Source organism: Oryzias melastigma, linkage group LG16 (genome assembly GCF_002922805.2).
Source record: "Oryzias melastigma strain HK-1 linkage group LG16, ASM292280v2, whole genome shotgun sequence".
Taxonomy (NCBI): domain Eukaryota; kingdom Metazoa; phylum Chordata; class Actinopteri; order Beloniformes; family Adrianichthyidae; genus Oryzias; species Oryzias melastigma.
In genome coordinates, this window is record NC_050527.1 from 20,588,746 (window position 1) to 20,611,046 (window position 22,301).

The 22,301-nt window shown below is 40.5% G+C and overlaps 1 protein-coding gene across 4 annotated transcripts in view; it reads left to right on the forward strand.

Annotated features, from left to right (window-relative positions):
- The window catches only part of LOC112143843 (vacuolar protein sorting-associated protein 13B), a 292,951-nt gene that overhangs the window by 212,488 nt on the left and 58,162 nt on the right, over positions 1–22,301 (forward strand). For all 4 annotated transcript variants that reach the window (XM_036216063.1, XM_024268054.2, XM_036216061.1 and 1 more), the window contains exons 29-31: positions 399–656; positions 732–888; positions 2,239–2,350. In XM_036216063.1, coding sequence (XP_036071956.1) covers positions 399–656; positions 732–888; positions 2,239–2,350 — 527 coding nt within the window. The remainder of the gene's footprint in view (positions 1–398; positions 657–731; positions 889–2,238; positions 2,351–22,301) is intronic.

A 22,301-nucleotide genomic window follows, 5' to 3' on the forward strand; every position in this document is an offset into this window, starting at 1 on the left:
GATACACCTACAGTGACCTCTAGTGGTTGTTAGTGGTGAAATAATGGACAAATGAGGCTATTTATTTTTTAAAATCTAATATAAGTTGCACCCCCAGCCAAATTATGCTAAAAACTGCAGCTTATGCTCTGAAAAATACGGTAACTGTTTTTTAGGGTTAGACGCTTCAGCTTGCCTGGCTTTTGGAGATATTTTTGTTTGGTGAGATCAATTCATTTCATTAAAACAGGAAGAAAACCTTAGATTTTCAAGATATCAGATGCATATAGATTGCTGAATAAATGATCTCACCTTAAACAAACCCAAGACTAACAAATTAGGAATATTTAGTTCCTGAAGTGATTTCTGTTGTCGCAGTTCTCAGGAGTCTGTTTTTGTTCTTTTTGACCGACGGTCAGACGGCAGCTAAAGTGCTGGAGGGCTCTCATCAGCAGCACGGCTTCCTGGCCATCACCTACACTCAGGCCGTCACCAAAAACGTCCGACACAAACTCATCACACGGCCAGAGCGGCCGTCGCGCAGCAGCGTGACGGCGGCCGCGGATCCTCTGCTGGACAGCTCGCCTCAGTACCTGAGGGAGATTCTGCTGACCGCCCAGCCCTTCGATGTGGTCCTCTCCTTTCCCCTACTGGCCACTGCAGCAGGAGTTTTTCAGGTATGGCAGAGGACAGAGTGACAAAATAAAACTTTTGTCAGTTTACTTTCTACTTCAAGCCTGGTTTCTGTGCAGGTTACAGTACCACGGCGCTACAGAGAGCATGGGAAATCAGCGGGTCAGCCAATGAGAAGCCACACACTGACCTCCCGAAGTTTACCTCTCATTTACATCAACACCAGCGTGATCAGAGTCTTCTGCCATGGAATGCAAGACAAACCCTCTTTCCCAGGTTAATCTCTGATCTCTTTTAGACATGGAAATCTGGGGGCATGAAATGCTATTGCCATCATAGCATAATTTAAATAAAAAAAATATAATAATGATCATAAGGGTAAACAAAATCAATCACATATTTCATTGTTTTTTCACCTGTATTGTCATTAAAAGTTTGTGTTTTTACTATATTTTGAGGTAGAGATGGTGTTGCAATAGCTACAGAAAATGAATGATGTGACAATGCAGCCAGCAAGGTCAAGTGGGCCCTATATGGTTTAAAACTGGGCAGAAATTTTGGCCCCGATTGGGTTTGTCCACAGATTTTGTGGTGGCCCCACCTAAGTTTGCCCAGATTGGCTTAAGTGGACACTCAGTAGGGTGGCTTGCTATGCTAATAAGCTCTGCTGTATCGAGCGAGCAAGCTCCAGTATATCAAGCTAGTGAACTCCACTGTAACGAGCTAGCGAGCTCTGCCTTAGCATGCTAGCAAACTCCACTGTAGCCATACTAGCAAGATCTGTTGTAGCGAGCAAGTGAGCTCCGCTGTAGCATCCTAGCAAGTTCCTCTATGCTAGCAAGCTCTCCTGTAGAATGCTAGTGAGCTCCACTGTAGCATGCTAGTGAGCTCCACTGTAGCATGCTAGTGAGCTTCGCTGTGGTATGCTAGTGAGCTTCGCTGTAGCATGCTAGCAAGTTCCGCTGTAGCGAGTAAGCAAGCTCTGCTGAAGCGGGCAACTGAGCTCCGCTGTAGAGAGCTACCCTCTGAGTTCCTACTTAAGTCAATGTGGGCAAACAGAAACTTTGAACAAACCCAATCGGTGCCCAAATTTCTCCCCACTTATAAGCCAAACGGGCCCCACTTGGCCTTGCTAGATGGGAAAATACTGTCAATTTATGTTTCATCTGGAGGAAATAATAGTTGTATTTCTTTGGTTCTTTTGTCACATATTAGCTACATTATATCCAAAAAGCTGAGAGTACTTCCACACTGGGAACCAGAGTTGTGGAATAAGATGATTGATAGCAGCTTCCATGGTGTAAATTCTTGAATCCATTTATCATATATATTTTTCCCCTCTTGCTATCTTACATGAATTTGTAGATTCTAGTCTTAAACAGGGCAATGGGAGAGCAGACATTATGGATACAAAGATACAGTAAACACTGTGCAAATATGGCTTAAAATGGCATTTTATTTGAAAATAATATCCAAATTATCTACAATTTTTTTTTCTTGACTTGTCTGTTTCACATTCTGCATAGGAAACTCTCGAATGGTTTCCTGTCATTGTTTACCAAAAAAGTCTGCAATAATCAGCGACATTGTCCAATAAGATCATGGGTTTACATTTGTCTGTCATAGATCCCAGTGAGAAGAAAGAAAACACCCTCGTTTTAAAACTGGGTTCTCTCAGCATGGCGCCTCAGGCGGACAATCCACTGACCCGGACGGTGCTGAGAAAAGACATCTACCAGTAAGGAAACCTTCTTCTGCTGAGTGTGTTCTGCGATGTAATTAGAGATACCAAAGCAAAGCTGCTGCAGACATCTCCCTTTTACAATGGCTTGTAGGTTTTTCAACACATTGTGCACTTTTATAGACTCTAAAGCCTTAGTCACATGTACGGGTGCTTCTGGTTTTTGGGTTGTCCGGGTCCATTGAGAGTTGTACAGAGGAGCCGCTTTACCTTAAGGGGGTTGCAGGTGTGTGTTGCAGTTTTCTGGAGGCTTGTACACTTTAAGGCACATCATGAAAATGGAATGTACCATTGTCATGATCTGTAGTAAAGGGATTGTGAAACATTTGTAAGGGTAATGGAAGTTACAAATACTTATGTCGTATGAGGTGATGCTGTCGTACGATGTCCTTGTGTTGCACTCTAGTCATTAGTAAGGTGCGAGAACCGGCTCATTATTGTTTACATGCAAATGCTAGTGCTGGTGTGCAGGTGATAACAAAAGTGTCAAAACATATCCACACAAAACTCACTGATTGTCTAGATCAGGGGCCTTCAACCTCTAATGCGTAACCCTTGTGCTATGCTAGGCATGTTTACATTAAAAGTGGGGTCATCTTGACCCCACAAGACAGAACTTTTTGTTTTTTCAAGGATTATTTATCTTCACTGGTGTCCATAGCAGACATAAAAATCTGTCCAGCTTTATCATGGGATGGATCACGCATCACTGTAAGGGTGGGGTCATCTGGACCTTTATGAGAGCACAAGAGCTAAAGAGCCGATCGGGGCAATTTCTTAGTGACAACAACCCAGGGGGAGCCACAAAGTCTCAATTCACCCTTTAGAAAAATAAGAGATAAACATTTGTTTTTTGTTTTTTTTGCAGAAAAAAACAAAGAAAATAGTACATAGTTTATCATCTATGTGCACCTCAGACATCAATTTATACATTTAACTAATCTAAATGAAATAAATGATAATTAAGTAATCCTTACTTAACAAAAATGCATTTTTTTCTTTTATTTATTTTCTGGGTTTTTTTCCCCCTCTTTGTCCTCAGCAGTCTTCCACTGCTGGGTTTTGTTATTTTAGTTTGGGGTTGGATCTTGGTAGTCTTAGTTTGCAGGCTTTCTTTATTTGTTTTCTTTAGGTAGTTCTGGTTAGGGGGAGCTGCTGACTCTGATGGTCGACATGTCTGGGTCAGCAGTCTCCATGACTTATTTTATGTTTGAACAAGGAGCCACCATTGAGAGATAAAAGAGTCTCATGTGGATCTGGAGCTGCAGGTTGAAGACCCCTGTTCTAACCAAACCAACTGATTACATCGAAATATTTTTGGGGAAAGCCCCCATTCTGGGCATTGAGTGACAATGGAGAGTAATAGCACCTCATAGTGGCTAAACTGTTGCTCCAAGCAGAGTAATGAGTGACACTGTGGGGGTCTGGCAGGCCTTACAGCTGAAACACAAGACTGTTGACACAAGCCCTCTGTGCCATGTGGATCAAAGCTGCAGGGCAAGAAAATCTGGACTTTGGGGGGAAATAGTTCGGCACAAAACACATTTCTTTGCTATAAGCAGCAAGAATCTGGATTGTGTCATAGCTGCCTGAAAACCACAGCCCCACAGAGCGAATGCGTGTGTGAAGGAGAGAGCATTTGGGTAGATATGAAGCTGGCAAACACATGTAATGAGGGAGATAAAAGGCATGCCTAATGCTTTGTGCAGCTGCAAGTGAGATGTGAGCTGATGTGAAAGGGAGAAAAAGAAAAGTGGACGACAAAAGGAGAGGAGGGGCCACTTAAGCCTTCATTGCTGCTTTCAGGTTGAAGTGTCAGATCCAGGGTTGTTGCTCCGAGCAGAGAAGCCGAGGTGGTCCAGGCTAAGACTGGGTCACTGCCCATGTTCCTTTTATTTTCATGTTGTCTCTATGACAATGCCATTTACTCTGATGTTTTGGAACAAGGATGGTAGTGATTAGTATCCATAGCTGCTGTTGTGGTGGAAAGGTTGTATGTTTTTGCTTATTTTGAAGCTTCTCGCCATACTGACATGTTTGATGCTTGTTATGATACAAGCCAGTGGAGCAATACGGCTCTGTTTCCAAGGAAATCTTCCTTAAATGGGTTTTGCTGGTATGATTGCCATGTTGTTATCCTGACATATGATAATTGATGATCTTATGGAGATGGAAAATAATCTGGAGTTTTTCTCAGACTTTCACCCCAAAAACCATTTAGACCATCCATGTAATTTCTGCTCAGCTTTCTGCCCCTGGTTGTTAGAGGACTGGATGCTCTGTGGCTGTGGTGCCCACATCTGCTCATACAAACTTCTGATCACGAAATGCTCCACCCTGATCCCTGCAGACATGTGCTGCCGTACAACACAGTTGGTGCATGCAGACATACAACAAGCACAATTAACCACAATCCCCTTTCTGAATCTGTTCTTGCATCCTCTCTGCACAGGAATCTATAGATCTCTTCAAAGTCACCAGCTTGTTAGTTTGTCCAAACTCACTTTTGTCGAGTCATTACTGACTGCTGCACACAGAAGCCAAGATTCACCACTTCCCTCTTTGCAATGAAAACCCATGATTTAGGTCGAACCACTATCTTCCATTCCTAACCAGGAATTATCCTCACCACCTTCCTCGTTCACATGTACTCTCCATTTTTGGATGCATCAAACATCTTAATCATGGCTGATAACCCTGAGATCAGAAATCTGCCAGCATGCCATTACCAAGGCTCAGAGTTACGCTTTATCTATGCAAACTCTGACTGCATATTCTCCCCCAGGTTGCTTATAGAAAGACCAAGGGAGAGTCTGTCATTATGCAAACCAAAGTGTGTTTACGGTCTGTAACCAACTGTGGCTTCAGTGAGAAATATGGCTTAGTCCCAGTAGCCATTTGCTGCACTTCTTTTTAAGTGCACCGCTAATTGTATCCGTTGTTATAATTAAATGTCTGATCTAAGCAGCGATGCTTTTATTGTCTACTGTTCATGAAATGATTGCCTCACAGTGTCTAAACCCAAAATTTACTGTAATGCCACCCTAGAAGACTCGACTTCAGAGGGGAAGAGATTGAAGGCTAAAATAGGAGTCATATGTAAACATCTGTGACACAGCATTATGGGATGCAGCTTCACTCTCTGTTGCTTGAAAGGTCTTTTCATTAAACATCGATTTATTCTGAAGAGCTATAGCAGCCCTTGTCTAACTAGAATGCTAATGTGATATCAAAATGTATTTGGAAGTAATTACTACTATATCCTGTGTGCATGTGATGTTGAATTTGTTTTGTAGACCGTACGGGGCTGCGGCATATCTTATGTTGAGCTGATGTTATGACAGAACTGCAGGCTTTCCCCGTTTCTCCCTCTTCATCTTCTGCTACAAGGCCGCTGTCAATTGACACAGCTGAAATCATTTTCCTGTCTTGAAACACCATGAGGTTTTTTTTCCAAGTTCATGAGCACCTGCCTGGGGAATGTCCAGCATGCGCACAGGCCCGGCTTTCTTGTGGTTTGGGCCTCTTTAAAACCTCACATCTTTTACTTGCTGCCCCCATTTTTTCCCCATTTTTTCCCTTTGAGTTAGCAGTCTATGAGCAGAACTGAATGGCCTTGTATGGCAGGCTAAATTAGAACCAATTGCTGGAGGACTTTGTAAAGGCTCAGTTAACAGAGTCGGATTGACACGTTTGAGTGCCTCAGAGTGAGTCCTTAAGTCCCTCCCCAATGAAAATCATGTTGTTTGAGTTTTGAACATGCCTGTTTGTCATTTTTCTTCAGAAAGAGAACAAATGTAATAAGAAATCATTTTGTTTTTGTATTTCTGAGTATTTCTCCTTTTAAATCAATCAAACTGTCTTGGACAGACTCTGTTTGAATGAATGATCTTCTTTCCATCAACAGCTCTGCTGCACATGCACTAAACCCTCATCTGTTCCTAGTGTCTAGTTCAGGTTCTGGAGAAGAGAAGATGGTATCTTCACATTGACTGCAGTCAAATGAGCCGCCGTTCACATTTCTGTGGTCAAATCAGCATCACTGGATTTTTGGTGTGAGTTTCATCCAATACTTACGGTAGCAGGACTGAGAACGCTGGAAAATCTCCACCAGACTCCACGGAGCTTCTTGATGTGACCACGGAAATGTGAACGGCGGCTCATTTGACCGCAGTTGGAAAGGATTGTAAATCAATGAAAGAGCATTTTGATGTTAGCTTTGATTATTTTATCAAGAACTCTGAGAAACCAATGATTGAATGTATTGATCACAGTCAATAAACATTGGAGAATTAGCTAAAAGAGTCTTTGGTGAACTGGAAGGAGAAAGAATCAGGATTTTGGAGGAAGTTCTGTCCATGAAGATCTTCACTTCCTCGTCCAGCTGACATCCGGATCAGAACCATACGGCTGGACATTACCCAGATTGATGGATGTTTTTATGTAGCAGCTGTGAAGATTTATGCTAGAGAGACACAGAGCTATCATAATCAGACAGGGAGGATCAGGGGCGGAGCTACTAATCTCAGCTCCAAAAGCCACGCCCCCTCAGAGGAGATTTTGGAAACAGGCTTCAGTTCAACATGAAAATTTTATTTTTAAGACCTTTATGTTGTGGGATTTTGGTTAAAACTGTAAAAATAACACTTGTAAAAAAATTTGTCTGCAAGTTTTTCCACTTTTTGCTGAAAAAACTTTAAATGACATGTGAATTAATTCGATCTTTATTTACAAAGCATTTTTCATACTGTAGGCTTCACGGATTAAAAACATTTCAAACTTAAAAAACGAGCAAAACACAGACCTTCACATAAAAAAAAGTATTAAACACACGGTGTCCTCAACACCCGGATTCTCTCACGACAAACAGTGAATGTATTTTATAGATAAGCTCCCATACAGAAACAGGAATGGGAACACAAATAAAATGTTGCCCCGAATGGATAAAACAGGCAAAGAAATATTCAAGATATCATCATGCTTAAACTGTTACATTTCCATTTGTGGAAAGTCTAAAGACATTTGTCCTGCAGACGCATGTGACCTTCTTGTGTCTGCTTCCATTCATTCATGTGTGTTTGTGTCTAAAAATATTCTGCACATTTCCAGTCATCCCACACCTTCATGACATCCTCAGATTCCCGCAGAGCCTCCGAGCCACAGCCGCAAATGACTTTTTTTGCTTTTTGTTTTGACTGAGTTTCTATAGCAATGTCATAGAAGGTGGTGATACAGTCCTTGGTCGGCGTAATACCAAGTATCTGTTTCAAATCCCCTTCAGGTCTTTGAGAAATGTCTACACGCTGTAACTTTCACTGAAAACATTATTTCCTTCTAAAAAATGTTCCCATCTCATTGGGGGTGTGTATTTATAAATAACATTTGGGATTTTTCATGATGTCTTCTTCTATTTTTGTTGATCTGCTTTGTCTCTTGATTTGGTTCATTTGTTCTACCTTTTGTTTTTTGTTTTTTTTTTCCTTTTGGTTCTCCTGTTTTGGTTTGTATGCTGCCATTCAGCTTCCCAGGCCTAAAGTCTTGTGTAGGATTTCTTTAAAAACAAGCTTAAAATGGTGGGGATGAACTTTCATGGAAGGATCCATGAAAGACCCGGGACTGTTTCACTTTCCAGGGTCTTTGCTTATAAAATTTAGGCTCCATTTGAGTTTGTGTTTCAAATCATTAATTGATTACTTCCTGGTTTCTCTTACAGTGTTTGGCACCTAATTTGTGTTTCTTTTCCTTGTTTCTTTTTTTCCTCAGCTGCAGCTTATTTCCATGCACTCACCTTCTGCTCTGTGCGGCTTCTTCTTTCCCTCTTTCTCTATTTGTTATTTCCTTCCTGTCTCGATTTTCCTCTCTGTTGCTTGGGTGATGGGCAGACAAATCCCACTCCCAGTTCACTGTGGTCACCAAGCCACCTCATTATTGCTGTTAAAAGACTGCCAAGTTCAACCCGCATATGCGTCCTAATACGTGGTTGTGATGGGAATCTTCCTTAACACAGACACACACAGGATCCTAAAGTCAGAACCTTGTCGCTCACTGAAAATATGTTCTTATATTTGGCTCCCTAAGTTAGAGCACATCGGTAGGTGTGAGGGAATGATCCGACCCTTTAACAACCAGGAAGATTTCTGTCTATAGCAGGGAAGAGGAAACAACACTGTTTGATGGTCAGAACACTAAAGCTGATCAGAAGATTACAGTTATTAAGTTGAAGAATCTCTAATAAAAACACAATTCTGACAGAAAAACCTCTACTTGATGCGGTCAAGTCTACCAAAAGTCATTATGTTCACTTAAAAATAAATGTAACTGGATGTAAAACACTGTTTTTAACATTTTCTTGTGGCATCTAACTGATGATGGAGGAGACATGTAAGGGAAGTTGAGCTTAAAATTGCATTTCTGAGTATTAAAATCGTGGTGAATCAGGAACTGATAAAAAAGTGCTGTTTGAAAAAGCTTTTAATTTAATTCAATTCAGTTTTATTTATAGCGCAACATCACGATGCAATCGCATCAGTGGGCTTACAGGTAACTGTACAAAGACATAAAGTCAGTCATAAAACAAACAGTAGCTGGTTGCTAAACTAAGTTAACCTGGCATCCCTGCCCTTAGACCATCCTTCTTGGTGAGGAAACACTCCTAAAAAAACACAAATTTTGGGGAAAAAAGAAGAGACCTCTGGAAGGAGGGATCCTCTCCCAGGACAGACAGCTGATGTACCAGGTATGTAGCTCTACAACTACATGTTTAAATAGTGTAGCAGATGGACTTCATCCAGATGGGCTGGGGGATGGGTGGGAATATGAGACGTGCCAGAGGCGAGGTCCACGGCCAAGAACAGGAACACCAACGAGCCACCTGGAATCTCTCCCACTCCGAGATGGAAATGAGCCAGTGCCGAGGTCCACCGACAGGAACAGGAGCACAGACGAGCCTCCTGGAAACTGAAATCTCTCCTGCTCTACCCGGAGAGGAGTGGGAAAGAAGGACAACATATGAATCACACTGCACCAACAGAGGCATGCAGAACTAATCGAAAAATAAAAAAATTAATTGAAAAATAAATAATAAACGTAGTGACATAGTAGCTAGAATCTAGAGACTACAAGCTCCCTGCACCGCTCCATTCTGATTCATCCACCTGCAGATAAATGGATCCTCATCTGAGCTGGAATCTGGATCAGAACTGTACGCCAATTGTTGTAGGTTAAGGGTGTGAGAGGCTGTAAGCTAGCAGGAGACAGTGTTAACAGATGGATGACTGGGGGTTGTATGTGTGGGGGGGGTATGTTACTCCACGTCGCACAGTCCCACCCACAGCTCAAAGGTGAACTGCTGCAGCTCTGCAGAAACCATGTCCAAGAAAACAACAGTTTTTTGTTTTTTGTTTTTTTATATAAAAATAGTCCAATCATAATAAAAACCCACTGGGAATCCTTTGAGAATAGATCAAAGATGATCTGAGCAGCACTTTAAATGATGGCATAGTTTGTTGGCGCTCATGTGGAAACAACAAAACATCCTGATCTGAAGAAGTGGGCAGTTAAAGCAGGGTAAAGTTCCTCACTGTTTGACAGACTGCCTTCCCTTAATCCTTCAGAAACACTAAATTGTCAGTTTCAGTCAACAGCATGCATGTCAGTAAATGACGTGTTCAGCACTGCTGCTGTGCCAGGACCAGGATCAGTGTAATGTTAGAATCATAGACTCTGAGGTGTGAGGGCAGCAGCTGCACCTCTTTCTTTCTCTTCTTTGAATCCCAGCATTTTTTGCTACCATTTGCTTTGTTTTCATGTTTTTCTTTCTTTTACTCTTAAACCTCTGTATTACAGTAAATAATTCATTAGATGCTTCAGCGCACACTTGCTCCATCACTCACTCTCGCTGGCTACCAAGTGCCACATTCGCCAGTTTGTTTACACCAGTCAAAGTACTCTGGCTTCACTTTGCTGTCGCAGCTAAAAGGAGCTCCTGAGGCCACACACAGAGAGAGTCCGGACCTGCTCTTATTCACAGTGGGTTTCTTTGAAAACATGCTGCAGAGCACAATCCATAATAAACTTCTTTTAGAAGCAATGAGAGTAAAGCTCGTTATTCTACCACATTAAGAGACTTTTGAAATGTGAAATATGTAGCGGGATCTTCTGGGAGGCTTCATCATGTCAGATAAATCTCTTTGTTTCTTTCAAACCTTTGACTAAGCGTAGAAATATTGGTTTTTAATAACATCTTATTATTCTATGTATTTTACCAAACAATTGGGTGTTTGTGGAGCCTTTCAAAGGCTTCAATGCTATTTAGCTATAATATGTACGTACATGTAAAAATTCAAATCAGTGTAATAATTCTTATTAATTTTCTTTCTAGAATAGCAGCACAGTATCATCTGCAGTCTGCCATCCATCCATTTTCTTGAATAGTATCTTGTAGGTGTTGCTATGGTCATCTTTGCTGTCTGTTATAACGATAGATTGATTAGCTGTCCTCAGACAGGTGTGTTTCAGTCAGAAGGGAAAAAGGTTTGCAACCACTATTGTGGGAAATGGAAGAATGAAAGAACATTTTGTTTTCAGTTATGTAAATAACAAAAGGACAAATGATTTGCAACATTCGGAGTGAAAGGACTTTTATTTTTGTTGTTGTCCACTTAGTCACCCAGGTCAATCTGGCATCACACCTCAGCAGCTTGAAGTGTAAATTTAACCCCTCTATATCTAGACGTAGCTCCTATAAATGTTTCTTTGTTGTTTAAGCTTTTGCATAGAAATCCAGAAGAGGCTGATACTAAAATTGGCTGAATATACATTAATACAGCATTTTGATACTTAAAGAATACTTTGGAATTTAAAGTGGTTTTCAAAAGTTTCACAATCATCTTCAGTAGAGCATTCTTTAAAGTCCCCCTATAACAATTTTTCTTATTTATAAAAAATGCTCCCAGTAGTGCTTTAATTATGATTAAGAGGTTTTCAACCTAAATTCCACAACCTAAATGTCTTAAAAAAATTTGATGTTGATCTGAAGCCTCTGTTTCCAAAATCTCCTCTGAGTGGGCGTGGCTTTTGGAGCTGAGCTGAGTAGCTCCGCCCCTGATCCTCCTGTCTGATTATGATAGCTCTGTGTCTCACTAGCATAAATCTTCCCTCTGCTACATAAAAACATCCATCAATCTGGGTAATGTCCAGCCGTATGGTTCTGATCCGGATGTCAGCTGGACGAGGAAGTGAAGATCTTCATGGACAGAACTTCCTCCAAAATCCTGATTCTTTCTCCTTCCAGTTCACCAAAGACTCTTTTAGCTAATTCTCTAATGTTTATTGACAGTTTGATTGACAGATTTAAAAGGAGAAATACTCAGAAATGCAAAAACAAAATGATTTCTTATTACACATTCTCTTTCAGAAGAAAAATGACACACAGACATGTTAAAAACTCTAAAAACAGGATTTTCATCAGAGGGGGACTTTAACCACTGACACTGTGCACTCGCCATGTCTTTTTGTGTGTGAAAAAAGAATGTGGGTCAGTGTGAACTTTCATGATGAAAATTCATGTTTTTGGAACAGAGATTTTACCGTTTATACATCAGTCTAGAAATAGTGTTTTGAAGACATCAAAGAAAGTTCTGTTTTACAACCATAAGCAGAGTGTGTACTGAAGAACCGCAATAGTTAGTTGACGGGGTAGAAAAGAGATGGAAAAGTGGTGTCTGCACTGAGTCATGAGGGGCATTCTAACTGACTTATGTATCTAAATTAAAGTAAGTTGGTAACAAAGCATGGAAGATTTCATTAACAGCACTGTTCATTCAAATCAAACACACTCAAAGTAGTTCAGTCATTCTTTGTTCTCATGTCTTCGGAACCTTGAAGACTTCCATTTCAGAGTTTGATGCTCTATAAATCATTCAGTTCCCTTTGTCTCTCTCTTCATTTAGCTACACTTCTTTGTCTGCTCTTTCATTGGAGATGTCCGTCCATGTTTCTGCTCTCATCTAAAGAGAGAAGAAGATAAAACAAGCTGAGATTGGGGGTCAGCCAGTGTAAACACTGCCTTTTGTCATTCCAGCAAATGAAACACCTGGTGCTGGTAAACTCGCTGGACATATTTCACATCGTCTTGACACTTAAGATGAATACAACATCAATTTGTTTTAAAATGTGAGAGGACACTGCCCAGAGTAAATCATACATCCTCTTTTATTAAAATTTGCCCTGCAATTTATGTTTTGAGTTCGACAGATGAGACCGGGAGTGGACTTTGCAAATACTCATGAGAACATAGTCCACGTTCATTGGTGAGCACAGGAAGTAAAGATTCTACTCCTACTGCTATGGCCTTTTAATGAAAATGTTCTTTTTTCTTTAGTCTATTTGGTTTTGAGATGTGTTCTGGTGTGTATGCATGTTTTTTTAATGGTAATAAGTTTGGTTTGCCTATAAAGTATTGAAAAATAGAACTGTTCTCACAGAAATGGCTCAAAGAACAAAACTTTAGAGTTGGTGGACTGGTGTATTGTAGATCAACCACCTTAACCAACCACCTGAACTGAATCTTAAATCAAGTTTGCCATATTGTAAGGCTATTTTTATTCCTCAGGACTTCACTGAGAAAGGGCCTCCTGATTAGCCATTTCACACAGAAGTTTTCTCTGTAAAAAAACAAACCAAAAACAAAGTACTGATATTACTTATATTTCTTAAATATGGCAAATGTAACAAATACTTGTTTATATTAAAAGGCTGGCTGGTATTTGCTTATAATAAGAAGCTGAAGCGTAATATTGGTAGACACAAGCTGCTATCAGATAAAAAGTAATACAACACAAGTCAGACAGAGATAGGCGCTGGAGTCTCGACCTGAAGATGAACCTGTAGTTGTACAATCTTTTGTTGGACTTTTGTCTTGTGATGTCTTACACTGAGAAAAACAAGGGCACTTTTGGTTTGTGAGAAACTCGGGCTACAAAAATCTAAGGAACCTGAATAAAACTCAATGGGTGCATCTTATAGACCGTTTAGTAAGAACTGGACATATCAAGCGTTGAGGTCCCCCATAGGAAGGCATTACCTTCTCCCCTCGTGAAATTAGGCCAGAGCCTTCGACGTCACTTCCTGATACGTCTACCACCATATTACAACCAACTGCAACCCATCGACAGCGATTAGTCCGAGTCGGTCTGAGTCACGTTTTTAGAGGAACTGTCACCAGTTTTGAGTGAGTTTGTTCTGGCGTGTTCAAAGTCCACACTCCTCCCATTGAAAGCAGATCGGGAGAATCTGTCAATAAAATGTTCGAGGTGGGGCCAATGGGAGCGAGCCTTTACTGAGGCATCTGAGTGGTCAGTTTATAACTTGACTTACTTGCAATAAAGAAAAAATATCTTTAAAAAAAATGGAATTAGAAAGACAATGTTAAGAAGGAAGCATCAGAGCAAGAATGATTAGTCTGACATATAAAATGACTGAGAAATAACTGTGTTTTTCTCAGTGGAAGTCTATGGGATTTTGGCCTTTTTGGAACCCGTAGGTACTTCCTATTTGGAACACGAGAGGGGAGGGGTTGCAATGTCCTTTGATATTTATGTCAATGATTCATCTCCTATTTTTTTTTTTTTTAAGTTCGATGGTTGATGGTGGGGTAAAACTATGTTCCATTATAATACAGTATCTTTTAATGGATTTAAAGAGGAACATATAATTGATATTTCCTCTTGTGAATTGGAACTTTAACATTTAGATTCCTTGTGTCTCAAATCAGAGCTGCACTGTTACATTTTTTGTTACAAAATTGTATTTGCATTAGAAAATGGTGATGCTAGTTCTGAAAAAAAGGACAATAGCAAAACATCAACAATGCTTGTGTGCAGAGGAGCTGCCTTGTTTATAGTAGAACTTATTTTAGGTTATTAGTCTGGTTAGTTTCTTAACCCAGTGATGCCTGTTGATGCAAATATGCATCAAACCAATTTGGGTCCAAAATTACTTTAATTTCATACATACTTGAAAGCAAAAAAGATCATTTAAATGTGATTCATTCAGCCGTGCAGCTTTGGGCTATACAGTTGCTCATCAAAACGGAACATTTTTGTGCACGCTGGAACAACAAAGAGGTTTGTCAGTTGTTGGAACAAACCCAAAGAGACTGTTGTAGAGCTGACAATACAGCGGTCAATCTAACAATCTTTCCTCCATTTGGGAGTAAGTCACACAGAAAACTAAACCACGAGGTACATAAAACTAACCCCATTTTGGAAGATAATTATACCCACAGAAGAGAAAGGGGTTTTTGAAACCAGACTGTAGGAGTGTTTATTTCTGCTGGAGAGTTCAACCGTTTTACATGGGAGTAAAAGGGAACAAATGTGTAACAAGGAACACCTAGTGGTTACCTGGTGAACTGATCAATATGGCATTAAAACAGCCTCAATGAGAACGTGGATGTTGGTACCAACTTAAAAAAAACTATAAATTTTTGTTGATTGTTGATCTAGAGATTTTTGTTGTGTTCCCAGACAAACCAAAACTCCTTTTAAATATGTGTTGGCTTTTTGTTGTCCAGTTATTCAACAAACACGTAAAGAGCGGTGCTTTGTTTCCTGTCATTTTTCTTCATTGTGGTTTACCAGAGTATTTTCTTGAACTCATGTCCTTTTTTTACAAATCTATTATGTGTGATCTATTACTTTTTTTGAACAACAAACCTTGTTTAATGCAATAGAGGCTCTCTTATCTGTTGAGTTTAATTGAACCCAAAATGATTGTGAATGTAAATTATCAGTAACAGAACACAGTCATGTTGAAACTTTGATGCTATTAATGCAACATGTCTCCTGTTTAAAACAGGGAGAAGTAGTGTCTTTATCTTGCTTTAATTCCCTTATCTGTCATCATTGAGCTGTCCACCACAGATCTCCTCTTAGCTGTTTCTTGTACTCTGTGTGCAGCTTCATGTGTGCTGTGTTGTGGTGTCTACTGACTTCTGTGTACAGCTTGTGGTTCATTCCATAAATTTCTGTGGCCTCTGTGATGTTATTCTCAGGCCCTGAGCTTTGTGAGAAGATTGTACCACAACACTTGTATTCCTTGGCCTGCAGTTAGAGGTTTAGGGAGATTAGGAGGGGGAGAACCCAGGCTGAGTCCTGCTCCCGCTTTTATGAACATTTTACACATATGACATTGTACTGCACAGAGAATGGTAAAAGAGATGGAGAAGGAAATATTAGAAGTGACCACAGAGTGAAACAGCTAAACCGCTACTTATTTTCCCATCTCTCTGTTGGTGCAATGGCTGTTTGGATATTAATGCTGCTTTTTAAAACTATCATAGAGCATGGATTCATGACAATTTCTAAGAGCCCCAGTGCTTCAAGAGGTGGCAGTTAGATCACTGAAAATGTTCAATGTAGGAAATGACTGAGAACTGTGGCTTGGATTCCCATGAACCCTGATGTGGATGACTGTGGTTCAGAAAAGATGACTCTTCAAGGAGGTCACACGAACAAAAATCCCTTTTTCAGTTCTTGAGTGAAAATAAATGGGGGTTCAAAGTCACCACAGGGTCTGAAGCTTACAAAGCTGCATATTCCTGAAAATTATTCCTAAATACTGGTCTTGCTTCTGTGTCTTTCTTTAAATAGTGTTATTGTCATTGGCCAAGTGCCACCTAATTTGGTTTCTAATACTGAGTGTCCTGACTCAAAACTACACTCTAGATCAGAGGTGCCCAAATCCAGACCTTGAGGGCCGGTCTCCTGCTGGTTTTCCAGAAACTATACCTTATCAGCAGCTGATTACCTGGATCAGGTGTGTTTAGCCAAAAAGGAGCTTCAATGACAGGTTGGTTGAAAAATATATGGAACACTGCCCCTCGAGGCCTGGATTTGGACAACCCTGCTATAGATTCCATAAATCTATTAACCCTCACAGATACTGAAGTCATCCACAAAACCCTTTCCTGAAAGGATTGTATGATGGATATCTGTTAAACTCGATGGCCTCAAGAAGGATTGTATGCTCTTAAACTGGAAAGTGGGGACTTCAAATTCTTCGAACAAAAGTTTACTTATTGAAAATCATATGTATTGAAATTGACATTACTTCTAAATGTCCTTAATTGTTCTTTAAGAACAGGCTTTGTTCTACTGGCTACAAAATACTTAGTAAACGTTATCTTTTACTCAATCCCTATTTTAAAAGGGAAAAGTAAAAATATAGAAGTATTGCATTGTAATTACTGACATACATGGAACACAGTCAAATCAAGTCATTCATTCAAGAAGAAACTTGAAGACTTCTTAAAATCAACCATCATTTTTTATATATATATTCAATTTTTTGCATCTGTCTGAAGAAATGTGGTGCTCTTCAGGCTTCACAGATGAGCCAGATTTCTGAAGTTTGCGGAAGCCTGTGTCATGTTTTGGGCTGCTGCTGTCAATCAGGGCCGTGAACACGCTGACGGCAGCAGACGGCGTCACCCCTGAGCTGTCCTCCTTCCTACATCAAAGAGCGTGAACCGTGGGTTGACCACGCGGCCACAAGGCCCGTGCTTTAGTGGTGTGCATCCGTGTGTGTGAATGGCTCATCCTTACACAGGATATCAGGGTGCTGAGATTAAAGGTAACCTTTGAAGCGCTTCTTGCAACTATAGCGGGCAAAATAGACCCTTTCTGTCTGTCTGTCTGTCAAAGTGTTTGTGTATGTAATAGTCGATGTCTACTCAAATGGCCAAACGTCTATTTTTGGGGAAGCGATCTCCCACGGATGTTCAGGCATCCTGCATGGTTGGCTTGAAGTTATCTGAGGCTCATTCACACAAAAGTGATGGTCTCAGGTGGACTTGTGGAGAAATCATGGGTCATTTATTTGTTGTATCTCCACTTTGACTCATTCTTTTTTTCTTTTGCCTCCCTGGATTTTAATAGAACGAGCCGAGCTTGAGTCATGCAGTTAGCTTCTGGTCTTACATAATGATTTGTGTTTTTGATTACACAGAGGATTTGTGTGAAGTTACACTGTTATCTGCAGTTTCAGTGAAACTATCCAGAATAGTTGCACCTGGTTCACATTGAATACGGAAGTGCAGCAAAACGGCGTGGAATGGAGGCCGCTTCTATCCGTCGCCCTTGTTAACCTATAGTATGGTTCACACCAGGCGCAGAGTGCCGCGGTCCTCCATGCAAGGCTCGCGCCTTGCAGTGGATCATTTTGGTGTCTGGTCTATTTTGTGCACAAGCCTCGATCGATCCGTGTCAATTCTGACAGGAAGTTACATCAAGATACATGAGAAAGTCTGGTTTATTTTTTTCAAAATATAACCAGTTTTTCACAATAAAACACAGCGATTGACAAATGTGATCTTGTTTTTGTATCTAAATAGACTGTAGAGATGGAAATAAACATACAATCACAACACTCACTTCTCTCTGTTTTTCAACAACAGATAAATTAAAGAAGTGTAGACCTACTAACTACTTGCTTCTTCTTAGCAGAAACATGGGGTAATATTTTTAGGTTATGAACTTCCCCATGATGGCTAAAACAAACAAAAAAAACCTCTAGCAGAAACATCTGTCGACCGGTGTGGAAAAATGCGGATCTGTTGTGAATAGCAGGAGAGAGAGGATGCCGCGCTCCGCGTCGTTTACGCGTCCAGTGTGAACCTAGCATAAGGCTAACATGCAGTCAGCACCGTAGAGCAATATTTATCATTTTATTAACTTAAGTGAGACATTTTGGGGAGTTTTTGTGTAATTTACCATTAAAAATAGACCTGTAAAATCTAGTCTTTTCATATAAGTGAATACTGGGTGTTTGCTAAGAAGGATTCTTGTGTACTGTAGCTACAGAACACAGATGATAATATTTAGCAGAGAAAAATAAAGTAAACTTCAATAAAGAAAAGAATGTGCCAGTCATTTCAGATGTCCATGTGAGAAGCCACAGGCTTTTCTGTGGCTCCTGAAAGCCCGGTAGAAACCAGTGGCATAATTGCCTAATGCTTGTGTAACAAGAGGCTCATTACAACCCCAGGAGGCCTAACCAAACTTGAAGGAATCAAAGGCTGGTTCTGAAGTGGGCTTCCTTCTCCTTAAACGTCTCGGTTTTTCACTGTTTACCGCTGATTTCCTGAAAGCTGAGAACATTATGGATGGGAATTATGTTTTTCACAAGCTTTACTTGGTTAGTGAACTATGTACAGTTATTTATATGATAAATGAACATAGTTCAAGTGACATATTCACTGTTGTGACTAAACTGTAGCTCAGCTATTCCAACTCTCAATTTTCTGTAAGAGAGGTATCGAGCATTTGGACCCTTTTTGTGAAATGGGATTTTTGGATCAAAACTGCCACTTACTGATTGTAATACAGTTTAAAAATGCAGCTCTGCTGTTCACAAAAACTAAAAGTTTAACTTGTGGCATGTAGTAAAAGCAGAGCTGTCGCCATCACTTCTATCTTTTTCACCTATAAGAGTTCCTGAGTTTTTCTTGTTAAGGAACATTATTGCGTCATCTTTGCAATGCACTTTTTTATTTTATCAAATTTTAATCTTTCTATGATCTAAATGTGCTTATTTGTAATTGAGAAAGGAGCAGACTCCTCTGTTTTTCCTGTTACTCCATCTACGCCGTGTCTAGAAAGTCCTTTAGGTCTGAATCTTTCTCCCTCTGACAATCAAAAGGACATTTGTTAGTCCTGCTCTTCAGTTCAGCTTTCAGTTTCAGTGTGGTAATTATTGGTTGGGTTTAGCAGGTTTGCAGCAGGGTGTGTATGAGAATTTCATTAGGGTTTTTTTTGGCTACTTTTGAGGGAAAAAGCAGCCACCTTGTAGACAATTCTACTGTGGTGGTCCCTTTTCTTCTTTCCATAATTTATCCCACACATGCAAACACAAAAGCACAACAGCCCTCCAATCACAGCCCGTGTCGATTTATCATTGCGCAGCTCTTGTTACACACATGTAGCTGGCACAAAACCTATTAACTCAAGCAGATATGCCTTGCTCCATATGCCTCCGCTGAAGTAAAATGTTGGCAAAACCAACCTCCATTCCTTCCGAGTGATGAAGAGCCTATGTTTAAAACATCACGGTGCCCCCACCAATTTTTTTCCATCTTTTCTTCTCACAACTCAAAAGACAGTTAAAGATTTTTGACAGGATTTGTTTTTTTCTTCAAGGCATTACGTGCAGCCTGGTAATAGTGCAATATTGGTAACAGTGAAGAGCTTTTTTCCATTGCGAGGATGCACTGGGAAGCTTTGGGAATGATCCAGGCACATGTTTCACATGGAGCACCAGGAGATGAAAGATTCACGCATAACAATATGTACAGAGAAATATATAGCCGTGCAAACACAGACCGTTCCTCCCACAACACTCTCTGCTCATATAAAAACTTTGGGATTGAGGATCAACTTTTAAAGATGGATGTGTGATAATATTTGTATAGGTTTAAACGGTTTTATCTTCAGTTTGTTACAGAGCCTCTCTGAAAATTGTGATTTTAACATGTTCTTGACATTTTTCTGATGATATCTAAAGAAAATTGAGCTCAAAATTGCATTTTTGAGAATTGCCTGATTCGAAAATGAGAGCATTTGTTACAGGGCGGGTCGTAAGCTCCCTGCTGCACTCCATTCTGATGCCCAAATAGATCCACGAGCGTCTTTGTTTTCCTCGTCTGAGCTGGAATCTTTATCTAAACTGTACAGCTGGACTGCTCTGAGATTACTCAACATTTCTGTTGCACCGCTGATGTTAGGTTGGGATTATGGGGGGCTGTAGGATAACAGGAGTGTAAACAACAAGCTCTCAGTAATGGGAGGAGGAAGGGGGGAGTAGTTGTTCTGCACCAACTCACAATTTATGCTATAGAAAATGATTTTTTTTTTGGCTAAAAACAGAATCATCATAATTAAAAGACCTCTGGGAACGCTTTGAAAATAGATCAAAAGATGATCAGAATGATTGTTTAAACAATGATTTGTCACCCGCAGCATGCCAACTGAAAAATGTACAGTTTTGCTCTATGGGCTCAGTGGAATACAGTCTTGGGTTATGTCCGAATTCCCATCCTAATCCCATACTTCTACAAAACTATAGTGCAGAACTATCTTGTGCCTGGATTTAAAAGGTAATTCCAGTGAGATGCTCACTACTTTTCTTTTGTTTTTCTAAACGTCTGACATGACGTCACGGATTTTACAAAATCGAATCAATACGAACATTTTACGATTATTTTTGACTCCACTGTGTTCTGATGGTAAAAATGTGGATGTTTATTCAAAAATGACATTTAAAAACGCTTTTTTTCTTTTTAAATTGTTTGACCGCAATGCATTGTGGTCCATATTTGCTAATCTAGTGAGCATCGATGCATGCTAGTTTTTTGTAAAGACTTCTGGGAAATTTTTAGTGCACTGATTTTGAATTGGTAGATTTGGACAGCTCTCGAAAATGGTGAATGCCCTATATAGTGCTCTATATAGTGAGTGGGGGTGGGGGTGGGGGGGTTGGACATACCCTTGATATTTTGTGGGGGCCACCTGTGTTCCCTGTACTAGTTTGCTCATTTTTCATCTGCAGATATCCCATATCCCCCTTTAAAGTCCCTTCTCCTATAAAAATCCTGTTTTTCTGAGCTTCTAACATGTACTTGTGGAATGTTTCTAACGTAAGAGAACAAATGTAATAAGAAATCGTTTTGTTTTGGTATTTCTATTTCTCGTTTTAAATCACTGTCGATCAAACTGTCGCGAAGACACTCTCTTTTAATTAATGTGCCATTGTGATGTCACAACAGCCGGGGCCAACAGCGCATTGCAAGCTCCCTGATCTGCCTGATCCATAGATACGAGTTTTTTCACAAGGTTTGCGAAGCGAGGTCGGATTCGTGCTGGAGGGCCATTCGCCCTCCTTCCTGCTGCTGGAGGCATGACCACAGCCCGCCCTGTGGGGGTCTCCCTTTCCACAAGGGGTGAGGTCTCTCGCAGGACGGTGTCTGGCCCCACATGGGAGACAGGTCGCGAGAACGGCGGTCAACTCTGGATGCGCGCCGGGCCCTTCTCTCGGATCTCCCAAGCTGCAGCTGAGAGCTATCATAATAAAACAGGGGGGTTAGGAGGCGGAGCTACTTAGTTCAGCGCTAATAGCCACGCCCACTCAGAGGAGATTTTGGAAACAGAGGCTTGAGATCAACATGAAATATGGCTTTTTAATACATTTAGGTTTTGGGGTTTTCGTTAAAAAACCTCATAATAGTAATTAAAGCACTACTGGGAATGTTTTTTTTTAATAAAAAAAAATTTGGCCAAAAAACAGTATAATCATAAATGAAAGACCACTGGGAATGCTTTTGCAAAAGCTCAAAAGATGATCGGAGTGAAATTTTAAGAATTGAATCTTTTAGAGTGAAAATGTTGGTTTGTTTAGCTCGGCCCTTTTGTTGAGTTTGTTCAGAATCTGATTTATCACCCCAAACTCAACCTTCACTAGCAAAAAATACCACAACCTAAAAACTGTCTTCTGATCATCCGTCTGAAGTTCTCCTGTAAACGGGTGCTTCAGATTTTCTTTTGTCTCCCCCTCAGATCTCTCACACATCGTCTGTCCCCACACATGCTCCAGAAACGACCAAATCCTCCTGTCTCTGCAGGATGTTTTTGAACATTTTCTACATCTGCCCTCTTCCTCCTTCATTCGAGCCTCTCTCTGATCAGCTCGTACAGTGCTGTAGAGCGTTTCCTCCCATCAGGGCAACAGGACAGAAGCACGGCTCTGTTTGATGTGCCATCTCCTCTAATTCTTTACACCTGGACTGTATTCTGTACAGATTGCCTACTGAACAGAAGCCCTGCTTGTTCTTTTCCTTCCTTCGTCATTTTTCTTTTTTTTTACTCCGTTTCTCCGTCTCTCCCTGCAGGCTCAT